At 38.5% G+C, this 13730-nt stretch overlaps 1 protein-coding gene across 1 annotated transcript in view; it reads left to right on the top strand.

The window, feature by feature from the left end:
- The window catches only part of ITK (IL2 inducible T cell kinase), a 205506-nt gene that overhangs the window by 113717 nt on the left and 78059 nt on the right, over nucleotides 1-13730 (top strand). Inside the window, exons 5-7 of the mRNA XM_053718791.1 lie at nucleotides 10403-10443; nucleotides 11983-12128; nucleotides 13261-13326. Of these exons, the coding sequence (XP_053574766.1) occupies nucleotides 10403-10443; nucleotides 11983-12128; nucleotides 13261-13326 (253 nt within the window). The remainder of the gene's footprint in view (nucleotides 1-10402; nucleotides 10444-11982; nucleotides 12129-13260; nucleotides 13327-13730) is intronic.

The raw sequence follows: 13730 nt of genomic DNA, 5'->3' as shown, positions 1-13730 counted from the left end.
CGTCAGGGGTTAGTGTTAGGTTTTTTTAACTTTTTTTGGGTGTTTTTTTTTAGATTAGGGTTTGGGCTTTATTAAAAGAGCTAAATACCCTTTTAAGGTCAATGAGCAGCTTAGGTTTTTGTTAGAGTTAGGTTTTTTATTTTGAGGGGTTGGTTGGGTGGTGGGTTTTACTGTTGGGGGTCTTTATATTTTTTTTCAGGTCAAAGAGCTGATTTCTTTAGGGCAATGCCCCACAAAAGGTCCTTTTAAGGGCTATTGGTAGTTTATTGTAAGCTAGAGTTTTTTTTTTTTTTGCGGGGGATTTTTTTATTTTTATAGGGCTATTAGATTAGGTGTAATTGTTTTTATTTTGGATAATTTCGTTTGTTACTTTTTGTAATTTAGTGTTTGTAATTTTGTGTAATTTACTATTTGTTATTTTTTGTAATCTAGTATTTTTTATTTTTTTGTAATTTTAGATTTACATTTTTTTAGTAGTGTAGGGTTTTTTTAATGTGTAATTTAGTTTTTAATTGGTAGTTATTTTAATTTTAGTATAATAGTTGTTAGGTTAATTGTTAGTTTAAACTTAGTTTTTTTTATTTCACAGGTAAGTTTTTATTTATTTTAAGATAGGGATATTGTAATTTTAATTTAAAGTTAGGGGGTTGTTAAGTTTAGGGGTTAATAGTTTAATTTAGTTTTTTTGTGATGTGGGGGGCTGGCAGTTTAGGGATTAATAGATTTATTTAGTGGCGGTTATGTGGGAGGCCAGAGGTTTAGGGGTTAATAACTTTATTTAGTGGCGGTGAAGTTGGGGAGCGGCAGAATATGGGTTAATAACTTTAATTTAGTGTTGCGATGCGGGACGGCCTCGGTTTAGGGGTTAATAGGTAGTTTATGGGTGTTAGTGTTCTTTGTAACATTTTAGTTATGAGTTTTGTGTAACAGTTTTGTTGCGCAAAACTCATAACTACTGGTCTCAGATAGCAGAACGGATCGTGTCGGTATAGGCTGGAACGCAAGCATTTTAACCTCACCGCACAACCTGTAATACCGGCGCTGTGGAAATCCCACGCAAAAACGTCATTTTTTTTGAGTGCAGGATTGACGTTGCGTTACAGGCTAAAATGCTTGCGGTATAGCTATACGGACAAGAATCCTAATGGCTGCGTTACAGTTTTTACGCTGAAATGAACATTTTTTCAGCGTTAAAGCCGTAACGCAAAACTCGTAATCTAGGTGATACTGCTCATGCACGGGAAGTTATTTAAGAGTCAGCAGTAATTGCCTGAAATGCCAGTCTGTCAAAAGATCTGAGATAAGGAGGCAGTCAGCAGAAGCTTAGATACAAGGTAATTACAGAGTTAAAAAGTATATTTCTATAACAGTGTTAGTTATGCAAAACTGGGGAATGGTAAATAAAGGAATTATCTATCTTTTTAAACAATAACATTTTTTGTGTTTACTATCACTTTAAAGGGGTTGCATGGAATATCTTTAGGCTTATACCACAATTGATATATCACAAGTCACAAGCGCATTTGTTACAGTGAGAAGTGCAAACAATTTTGTGAGATTGAAGCGTTTTTACACCTAGAACTCCTATTACAAGTTGCGCAAGCTTGCAAAAGCTAACGGTCCCTATACATTCTATGACAAGTGCAAGGTAAAAACATCTTACAGATTCATGCTTAACCCTTGTACTCATGCTGTAATAATATTAACAGAGAAAAGCTCTGGTAAAGTAATTCTGCTTATACAGGACATCATAAACCACAAAAAGTATTATTTTCAAACTATAACAAGACACAGAACATTGCTTTTGTGCATAGACAAAACACACTTATGCCATTAATTAAAAAGGACATTAAGCACTAAATACAAATCATAAGCATACTATTAAGGTTATTCCCCCGCCTGTATCTAGTTATGGGTGCTGCCATTTTGAAATCTAGCTTTCACTGCTAGTGTGTTTGCACATGTGCAGCAACTCACCTTTAGATATCTGCAATATAACCTAGGTTTTAAAGTGTTGTCACCTATAATGAGAGGAGGATGCGTTAAATATATTTAGGGTTTAATGTCCCTTTAAGGTTATGTTTAAATCTGTTTTATAGTCCTTGTTATGACTCCAGGTTGCCATGATACTATTTTGATGCCAGGTTGCTCCGTCTCGCGTCACCTTTGACGCACTTTTTCCTTTAAATGCCATTCAGTTTCTCTTTTCTATTGCCCTTGTATTGAGTTTATCTCTGGGTGTGTTTTGTGCTATATATTTGGATATCGAACTTTGGCTTGTGACATGGACCTCCTTTGACTATTCTTCTGCCTGCTGATTTCACCTTGTTTGTTGCCCGATTGGTTCTGACCTTGGATTTCCCTGACTACTCTTCTGGATTCTGATTCTGCTTCCTGTGACTGTTTGGTTTGACCCCTGGCTTGTCGACTCCGCTTTGACCTTCCAGGTCTCTTCCTGGTATTCAGCTCATTATTATTCTCCTATACAATAGTCATCTTCCTCCTGGGTCCTATCGCTACTATCCTAATAGATTTTTCGTTTTCACTCCACTTGACGCCGGGATAACAAGACTACCGGCCAGGATTGGTTTGATAGTGAAATATCTGAAAGGATCCTAACAGTCCTGAAATTTAAATATTTAAATATATTAATTGGCCAGTTATATGTAAAGTCTCATAGCACATAGAATACATTATTCACAATCGCAACATCGGACAAACAATGTGCAAATTACTTCATAAAATGCCTGTATGTATTTAACCCCTTAATGACCACAGCACTTTTCCATTTTCTGTCCGTTTGGGACCAAGGCTATTTTTACATTTCTGCGGTGTTTGTGTTTAGCTGTAATTTTCCCCTTGCTCATTTAATGTACCCACACATATTATATACCATTTTTCTCGCCATTAAATGGACTTTCAAAATATACCATTATTTTCCTCATATCTTATAATTTACTATAAAAAAATTTATAAAATATGAGGAAAAAAATAGAAAAAAACACACTTTTTCTAACTTTGACCCCCAAAATCTGTTATACATCTACAACCACCAAACAAAAACCATGCTAAATAGTTTCTAAATTTTGTCCTGAGTTTAGAAATACCCAATGTTTACATGTTCTTTGCTTTTTTTGCAAGTTATAGGGCCATAAATACAAGTAGCACTTTGCTATTTCCAAACCACTTTTTTTCAAAATTAGCGCTAGTTACATTGGAACACTGATATCTTTCAGGAATCCCTGAATATCCCTTGAGATGTATATATTTTTTTTTAGAAGACATCCCAAAGTATTGATCTAGGCCCATTTTGGTATATTTCATGCCACCATTTCACCGCCAAATGCGATCAAATAAAAAAAAATGTTCACTTTTTCACAATTTTTTTCACAAACTTTAGGTTTCTCACTGAAATTATTTACAAAAAACTTATGCAATTATAGCATACATGGTTGTAAATGCTTCTCTGGGATCCCCTTTGTTCATAAATAGCAGACATATATGGCTTTGGTTTTGCTTTTTACTAATTAGAAGGCTGCTAAATGCGACTGCGCACCACACGTGTATTATGCCCAGCAGTGAAGGGGTTAATTAGGGAGCATGTAGGGAGCTTCTAGGGTTAATTTTAGCTTCAGTGTAGTGTAGTAGACAACCCCAAGTATTGATCTAGGCCCATTTTGGTATATTTCATGCCACCATTTCACCGCCAAATGCAATCAATTTAAAAAAAACGCTAAATTTTTCACAATTTTAGGTTTCTCACTGAAATTATTTACAAACAGCATGTGCAATTATGGCACAAATAGTTGTAAATGCTTCTCTGGGATCCCCTTTGTTCAGAAATAGCAGACATATATGACTTTGGGGTTGCTTTTTGGTAATTAGAAGGCCGCAAAGTGCTGCTGCGCATCACACATGTATTATGGCTAGCAGTCAAGGGGTTAATTAGGTAGTTTGTAGGGAGCTTGCGGGGTTAATTTTAGCTTTAGTGTAGAGATCAGCCTCCCACCTGACACATCAGACCCCCTGATATCTCCCAAACAGCTCCCTTCCCTCCCCCACCCCACAATTGTCCCCGCCATCTTAAGTACTGGCAGAAAGTCTGCCAGTACTAAAATAAAAGTTTTTAAAAAAAAAAAAAAAATACATCTTTAGCATATTTACATATGCTACTTTGTAGGATCCCCCCTTAGCCCCCAACCTCCCTGATCCCCCCCAAAAACAGCTCTCTAACCCCCCCCCCCTGCCTTATTGGGGGCCATCTTGGGTACTGGCAGCTGTCTGCCAGTACCCAGTTAACAATATTTTTTCCTCTTTTTGTATTTATTTTTTTTACATTTTGCTGTAGTGTAGCTTCCCCACGACCAACCCCTACCCCCACCCCCTCCCAGATCCCTTAGATTAGTTTTTGGGGGCATTTACTCCCCCTCTTCCTCCTACTTACTACATAATTATTTCTGTAGTGTAAGCGGTTCCCACCCGCTCCCTCCCATGCACGCGCCCGCCCACCGATCCCACGTGCACGCGCGCGTGTCTGTGCGCGCCCCTGACTCTCCCGCCCCCGATCCCGCCCCCCTCTGTGTATCTGAAGCCATCGATGGCCGCCCACCCGCCTCCCACTGCAGCTCCCACCCACCAACGATTGCGGCCATCGATGGCCGGTGTAGAGAGGGCCACAGAGTGGCTCTCTCTGCACCGGAGGGGTACAAATTGTTATTGCAGGATGCCTCGATATTGAGGCATCCTGCAATAACCGGAAAGCAGCTGGAAGCGATGAGGATCGCTTCCAGCTGCTTTCCAAACCGAGGACGTACGCCACACGTCCTCAGGCGTTAACTGCCTTTTTTCTGAGGACGTGTGGCGTACGTCCTCGGTCATTAAGGGGTTAAAGGAACATTAAACACTAAATATATATTATCTGCAGTGTAACCTAGGTTCTGTAGAGGCAGCATCTATGATTAGAGTGAGGTGCATGAAATGTGTTTAGTGTTTAGTGTCCCTTTAATGTTTGTGCTAGCGTAATGTTAATTTACACTATTCTCATTATACAAATATAAAGTAAAAATATGTGGGTAAAAATGTTTTGGTTTAGAAACAGGATTAAAAGTACAGAATATTAATATCTTGCATAAAAAGCTTTTACTGTTTACAACAGTGGTGTTTTAAACATTTCACACAATGTAAAACCATGTTTTGTAAAAAGGTGCTATTTCTACCCTTGAAACTAATGAGCCACTTCGTTCTCGCATAAACTGTAATTTCTCACTGTGCAGAATGGGGTCCTGCAATCCTCGCCAGATTAAAAAACTTTTTTTACAGTGTCAGTAAATGAAATTTGAAAAAATATATAATTAACAATTCTACAGTATAATAAATATCAATAACACATCATATACACATATGCTGTATACCCTTAATGCTCAGCTCAAGTGTATTAATAATTTATTTACAAGTCTTGCTATTCTTTTGGAATTGAAAGGTTAACTTGCACATGCAAATTTCTATTGCCATTTCACACTGTACAATCTGGTGTATGAGCATTGTATTAATCATTTGCATTTTGTATAATGTGAAACTAGTAGGTTTCTGGTATCTTAGAGCGATATCTTTGCTTGTGTGAGAAAACTTCACTTTCAACTTGTAATACAAGCGCACAGTAGCTTGAAGTATACTTATGGTATGAATTTCACTTAAGCACAATTTACACTAGAAGTCTCTCACCAAATACTGCTCCATTTGTAATCTTGGCCTAAGGGGTCAATTTATTAAAGTCTGGCGGACATGATACACTGTAGTGTATAATGTCCGCCAGACATCGCTGAATGCGGACAGCATACGCTGTCCGTATTTAGCATTGCACAAGCAGTTCTAGTGAACTGCTTGTGCAATACGCCCCCCTGCAGATTCGCGGCCGCTAGCAGGGGGTGTCAATCAGCCCGATCTTATGCGATTGGGCGGATTGCTGTATGCAGCCTCAGAGGTGGCGTATGAGTTAAGGACCAACGGTCTATAGACCGCTGCTTCTTAGCTCCTGTTTCCGGCGAGCCTAAAGGCTTGCGCGGAAACAGGATGGAATGGTCCAATGCGGCCAATAATAAATTGACCCCATGGTGTTTAATGTTCCATTTAGATACTGATGGCTTTTTTCATTCATATATATTAAAAATATCCATGTACTAATACATTTTTTATTAAACCACATTTGCACCGTTTTAGCTAGATAGATAGATAGATAGATAGATATTTTATCTAGATAGATAGATATCCGCTATTAAGCACTATGTTACAAAAATCTGCATATCTTGTATCTTCTACTATGGCCAACTAAAGCAATTTATACTGATTTAAGCCATTACTCTGCAGCATACAACATGTGTAGGCAAACAGCACCATATTTGAAGTGGCATTAAAAAGAAAATCTACTCGGGCTGTGTAGATTTAATTTATTCAAAGCTGCTATGGGAACACCCTTTTAAATAACATAGAGGCCCATTTATCAAGCTCCAAATGGAGCTTCAAGGGCCGTGTTCAAGCGGTCTTTAGCTCTGAGCAGGCGGACAGACATCACCGGAATTCAACCCGATCAAGTACGATCGGGTTCATTGACACCCCCTGCTGGTGGCTGATTGGCCGCGAGTCTGCTGGTGCAATGCTGAATACGGAGAGCGTATTGCTGTTTGCATTCAGTGATGTCTGTCGGACCTGATCCGCACTGTCGGTTCAGGTCCGACAGACATTTGATAAATTGGCCTCCATGTCTCTTCCATTCTGTCCTACTGAGAGGTTGATTTCTAAAGATGTATCTTGTTTACATAGCTTTTCTACAGCCAGTAGTACAGTACTGATATTTTAAATATAGGTGGTGGTTTAAACAACAGCTATTTCAAATGATAAAATAAAAGTAAAGGGGCTATTTGTAAACAATTTATAATGCTACTGCAAGTACAAAGGATCATTGCGAACACATTAAAGGGGAGGGGGTAGTTTACAGTACATTGCCCCTTGTATTTTAAAGTTGTTATTTTTTCTTTCATGTATCTAGCAATGATCATTTTAAAATGAATTACAGTTTTTGGGGGGGTTTCCTGTACTAAGAAAAGAAAAATTTTTGTAATGTGTGTCCCTGTCCACCAAAAAAGCAGCAGTGATCAATCAGGCCTTAAATGGACATTGTACACTAAATTTTTTTTTCTTTGCATAAATGTTTTGTAGATTATCTATTTATATAGCCCATCTGTGAGTGTTTTTGTAACAATGTATAGTTATGCTTATTTTTTTTATAGCTTTGTGCTGATTTTCAAACTCCTAACCAAGCCCTAAAGTATCAGATTTAAACTCAAGTCTACAGATTCCTGCTTTCTCCTGTTTGTTTTCATATGCAGGGAAGGGGGGAGGGTCTGCTCTTCTCAGCCCATTTCAATGGGTGCCCCAGCCTAACCTCATCAACAGTGCTAAACTGGGAGCTTCTAAGTAAGTTTTTAAATGGTTTTATGCTGGATTTTTAGACCAGTATCTGTGCATATTCTTCTTCATAATGGTGTATATTACATACAGTTATATGAAAATTGGTGTAAACTGTCCTTTTAAATGACCATTAAATGTAATAGAATTGCATACTAATAATAAGAAGTGCACAATAAAAAAGACAATGCAATAGCACTTAACTTGAATTTCAAATAAGCAGTGGATTTTTCTTCTGGTGAATTCATTTTTTTTTTATTTTCCTGGCCCCCCTGTATCATGTGACAGCCATCAGCCAATCACCTGTGAACTTGTACACAGGCTCAGTAGTAGCTTGTGCCTCAGAAAGTGTGCATATAAAAAGTCTCTTAAAATTGCACCTTCTATCTGAATCATGAAAATGTAATTTTTGTATTTAGTGTACACAAACATGCACTTCCTGTTAACTTGAAATTCAAAACATGCAGCTTTAGCATATCTTTTTTACATATAAAAATTTTATAACATGTTTAACCCCTTAATGACCACAGCACTTTTCCATTTTCTGTCCATTTGGGACCAAGGCTATTTTTACATTTTTGCAGTGTTTGTGTTTAGCTGTAATTTTCCTCTTACTCTTTTACTGTACCCACACATATTATATACCGTTTTTCTCGCCATTAAATGGACTTTCTAAAGATACCATTATTTTCATCATATCTTATCATTTACTATAAAAGAAAATATAAAATATGAGGAAAAAATGGAAAAAAACACACTTTTTCTAACTTTGTCCCCCAAAATCTGTTACACATCTACAACCACCAAAAAACACCCATGCTAAATAATTTCTAAATTTTGTCCAGAGTTTAGAAATACCCAATGTTTGCACGTTCTTTGCTTTTTTTTGCAAGTTATAGGGCAATAAATATAAGTAGCACTTTGCTATTTCCAAACCACTTTTTTTCAAAATGAGCGCTAGTTACATTGGAACCCTGATATCTGTAAGGAATACCTGAATATCCCTTGACATGTATATATTTTTTTTTAGAAGACATCCCAAAGTATTGATCTAGGCCCATTTTGGTATATTTCATGCCACCATTTCACCGCCAAATGCGATCAAATAAAAAAAATTGTTCACTTTTTCACAAATTTTTTCACAAACTTTAGGATTCTCACTGAAATTATTTACAAACAGCTTGTGCAATTATGGCATAAATGGTTGTAAATTTTTCTCTGGAATCCCCTTTGTTCAGAAATAGCAGACATATATGGCTTTGACGTTGCTTTTTGGTAATTAGAAGGCCGCTAAATGCCACTGCGCACCATGCATGTATTATGCACAGCAGGGAAGGGGTTAATAAGGGAGCATGTAGGGAGCTTTTTGGGGTAATTTTAGCTTTAGTGTAGTGTAGTAGACAACCCAAAGTATTGATCTACGCCCATTTTGGTATATTTCATGCCACCATTTCACCGCCAAATGCGATCAAATAAAGAAAAACGTTAAATTTTTCAAAATTTTAGATTTCTCACTGAAATCATTTACAAACATTTTGTGCAATTATGGCACAAATGGTTGTAAATGCTTCTCTGGGGTCTCCTTTGTTCAAAAATAGCAGACATATATGGATTTGGTGTTGCTTTTTGGTAATTAGAAGGCCGCTAAATGCCACTGCGCACAACACGTGAATTATGCCCAGCAATGAAGGGGTTAATTAGGTAGCTTGTATGGAGTTTGCAGGGTTAATTTTAGCTTTAGTGTAGAGATCAGCTTCCCACCTGACACATCAGACCCCCTGATCCCTCCCAAAGAGCTCTCTTTCCTCCCCCACCCCAAAAATTGTCCCCGCCATCTTAAGTACTGGCAGAAAGTCTGCCAGTACTAAAATAAAAGGTATCCTTTTTTTTATATATAGCATATTTACATATGCTGCTGTGTAAGATTCCCCCCTTAGCCCCCAACCTCCCTGATCCCCCCCAATACAGCTCTCTAACCCTCCCCCTCTGCCTTATTGGGGGCCATCTTGGGTACTGGCAGCTGTCTGCCAGTACCCAGTTTGCATGTAAAAATGTCTATTTTTTTTTTATTTTTGTTTTTTCTGCAGTGTAGCTTCCCCCCCCCCCAAGACTAATCCCCCACCCCCTCCCAGATCCCTTAGATTACTTTATTCAGGGATTTTATCCCTCCTTTCTCCCCATAATAAAAAAACCCTTTCTGTAGTGTAAGTGGTTCCCACACGCTCCCTCCCCGTGCACGCGCCCGCCCACCACCCCCCGTGCACGCGCGCGCGCCCGTGCGCGCCCCCGGCGATCCCGCGCCCGTGCGCGCCCCCGGCGATCCCGCCCCCGATCCCGCCCCCCTCTTTTACCAAGAAGCCATCGATGGCCGCCCACCCACCTCCCACTTCAGCTCCCACCCACCAATGAATGCGGCCATCGATGTCCGGTGCAGAGAGGGCCACAGAGTGGCTCTCTCTGCACCGGAGGGGTAAAAAATGTTATTGCAGGATGCCTCAATATCGAGGCATCCTGCAATAACCGGAAAACAGCTGGAAGTGATCAGGATCGCTTCCAGCTGCTTTCCACACTGAGGACGTGCAGGGTACGTTCTCAGGCATTAACTGCCTTTTTTCTGAGGACGTACCCTGCACGTCCTCAGTCGTTAAGGGGTTAAATAGTGTCCTTATGTCAGCCTCTCACTTTTAATCACTTTTCTATTTCTAAATGCTTTTCTAATACTGTAAAACAAAATGAGTATTCCTTGTCCTACTAAAATACATTTAGAATTATGCCTGTAAAACTGATTGTCTGTCTCTGCTCTAACATAGCATATTCCTAAACTGTAAGGTTTGGGGGTCAAATTTATTTTATCTGCAAAATTATTTCTCACAATTACTGAAATTATGAGTTGTTTCCGCTATTGATACTATCATTGATTTTATCTTTCTTTTTTTTTTAGCCACAAAGAAGCCTCTGCCACCTACACCAGATGACAACCGGGTAAGTTGATGATCATCATGGTAATACAGATTTGGGTGAAATGTAAATCCAATATTTTCAGTGCTTTACATCTGATGTAGTGTACAAATATCAGAATACCCAATCACAAACCAGTAATTTAAACCCTTGGTTCTCAGTAACACAAACAGTAGTTGCACCTTTTGGTGGTCAGTATCAAACAAACACAGACACACATAAAACAGTGATTTCAGCCACTAATTGACAGTAACACAAATACACCAGGTTTTTCCCCTTTAATTGCCTGGAAAACATAAAACTGTGGTTCAACTCATTAAATACCTGAAACATGAACTAAATGTTGTCAAGAACATTTTTGAGAAATCAATGGCATTAACTCAATGCTGCATAAAAAAACTTGCAGCAGTGATTTCACCCATTGATCATCTGGAACACAAGCACCCCATTGATTAAACCCTTGATTACTAAGAATATGTGCAACCAAGGGATTGAATTACTATTATATATTGCAATTTGACCCTTATTACCATAGGTCAGCACCATGCATAGGGAGTTAAAGAGGTGGGTACTAGTGAGGAGAGAGCGCTTAGTCTGACTGCTGGACGAAAGTCAGGGCAATTCATGCTGTGAAGGGGAGAAGTGTCTCCATAGCCAAAGAAAGCAGGACCAGACCAAGAAGGGCAAGTTATCAGATGACAAGGCCTATTTGTTTTAGTTGCCATAGTTCCTTAAATATGTGTTTTTTTAAAACACTAATTAAAATGTTAGATCTACTAAAGAATAATTTATTGTTTTGGGCCCTGAAAAGTAGCCACAAGACCTAGTACATGAATTTGAGGGAGGAAAATCTAGGGCTGGATATTACCTTTAGGCAAACTAAAAAGTTTTATTGGGTTGTCTGGGCAGCTCTTCAAATATGTAAATTACACTGCTAGATGTCCCATGTGTTGCAGAACATCTCATTCACACCTCTCACAGGGTGGGATTTGTAATCTAATTGGCTGAAATATACTTCCAGTCTACGGGGTCTATTTATTATAGTGCGCTGTCGGCATTTATTATTGCACCAGCAGTTCTTGTGAACTGCTGGGGCAATACCGCCCCCTGCAGATTCGTGGCCAATTGGCCGCTAGCAGGGGGTGTCAATCAACCCGATCGTAGAGCAGGGCAGACAGATTATGGAGCAGCGGTCTTGATAAATTGACCCCTACATGTCTTCTCATAATATTGTATTTAGGAAGTAGGTAGTAGTTCTGTTTTCTTTTGACATCATTAAAAGTCACAACAATCACAAGTTCTTGGGTGAGAGCATAGCTGGGCAAATGACACCATTCAAGTTCAGAAGCTGCTTTTACTGCTTGATAAATTTAGCTATTTTTTTTGTTGAAAGATCATGGACCATCTCCAGCATGTGGTGCCTTTAATTCACTTTGTCAGCAACTAGCATCTAAAATCCCCATTCCTCACGTTTTATATTTCTGCCTGCAATAACTGAAGCAGTTACTCTGTGTGCTAAAGTTATGTCTGTGTTTCATGTCTTCTTCTCCATCTTGTCTACAGCTAAATCTACTGGAGCCTGGCTGGGCACTAGCACTCTATGATTACAAAACGACAAACCCTTTAGAATTAGTGCTCTGCAGAGGGGAAGAGTACATGCCCCTGGACACTTCTGATCCTAATTGGTGGAAAGTGCAGGATAAAAATGGGTAGGACAATAGCATTCACATTATTTGTCATTTCTGTCCATTTCTAGTTTCAAATCATAATTTTTAGCATTATGTCACTATAACTTAATGCAAGACAAACTTAAGAGCAAAATAAGTATTGAAGAGATGTCCCAGGGAAGATAAATGGAAAAACTAAATGTTTACTTAAAAGGACAGTAAGCACCTTGAAATCTTAACATAAAGGGTTAGATTACAAGTGGAGCCGTAAATATCGCTTGTAATCAAGCAATATTAGCACTAGACTATGTAATACCAGCGCACGATAATGTGCACTGGTATTACAAGTAAATCGCAATGCAAACACGAGCGTGTGTTTCGCATTGCTAGGAAGCATTGTTCTCACAAGAGCGCGCTTCCATAGGCTCCTATAGTAAACTCGTTCTGATGCCATCAGAGACGGCATCAGAACCTCGCACAGCAAAGAGGGTAAGTAGCGCAGCAAAGGGGTTAATTAGCGCAGCGATGGGCAGCATTTTTAAATATATACTGTATGTATATAATCATATACATATATATTTACATTGGGGCCTAAGGGAACACACAGTTTCCATAGACAGCAATTTAAAGGCACTTTTCAGTGCCGTTTTTTTTAACACCCCACTCCCACCAACTTTAGACCCCAAAAACTGCCTAGTGCAGTGGTTTTTAATAAAAAAAAATGCTACTTTTTTTTTAATTAAAAACTACAATACCCATATTTTGAGGGCATTTGGGGCACTTTTAGAAAAATAACCAGATCTTGCGGTAGCAATAACCAGCCAATTGTAATGGCTAATTAATTATCACGCAAATTTGCCCGTTTGCAGGAAAGCTATAATTTAGAGCTCAATTTGTAATCTAGCCCAAAGTCGGTTTATTCAGTACAGGAACAAGAAACAAAGCACTGAAACTTTCTCTTTTAGATAGAACAGAGAACTTTTGTGTATCCTGTTCCCTTAATTGATTTTATATTTCTCTTTTATCAGTTTTAATAAAGTAAATGAGCTCTATGAAAAAATATTTCTCTATGTTGAAATGCTTCATTTGTGTGAAACTATGATACCATCTGTCAATAGAGGGATATTGGATGGTCATAAATGTCTATCATTTATATATATTTTCCCTATAATAGGCACATTGGACATGCACCAAGAAGTTACCTTGCTATGAAGAGCAAAGGCAGTCTGCTTGAGTATGAGTAAGTTACCAAACTACAGCAGTTACTTTCTGTCCTTTATCATTGTATTTATTATATGTGTCTGTTACATTATAGATAATGGTAGGAATGTTTGTGCTATTAATTTAAAGGGATACGAAAGTGATGCATAGCCTTTAATACTTCACTGTCAGTCCTGTTTCAGTAGATTGCACAAATATGCATTTGTACTGTGTACATTTTAAAATAAAACTTAACAGCTCTGTAGAATTAGCCCATCTGTGTTGTCCTAGATCTATTTGACATCCAGGGCCTGATATTCAAAATCTCACCATTCAGGTGAGATATTCAAATGGGTAGATTTACCAATGTCTGTCCGACATGATACACTGTAGCGCAGGGGTGGGCAGACTTTTGTAAGACAAGGGCTACCTCAAATTTTATTC

The sequence above is a fragment of the Bombina bombina genome, chromosome 6 (genome assembly GCF_027579735.1).
Source record: "Bombina bombina isolate aBomBom1 chromosome 6, aBomBom1.pri, whole genome shotgun sequence".
Lineage (NCBI taxonomy): Eukaryota > Metazoa > Chordata > Amphibia > Anura > Bombinatoridae > Bombina > Bombina bombina.
The sequence above is the reverse complement of the archived record's forward strand: the minus strand, read 5'-3'. Positions and strand labels throughout refer to the sequence as shown.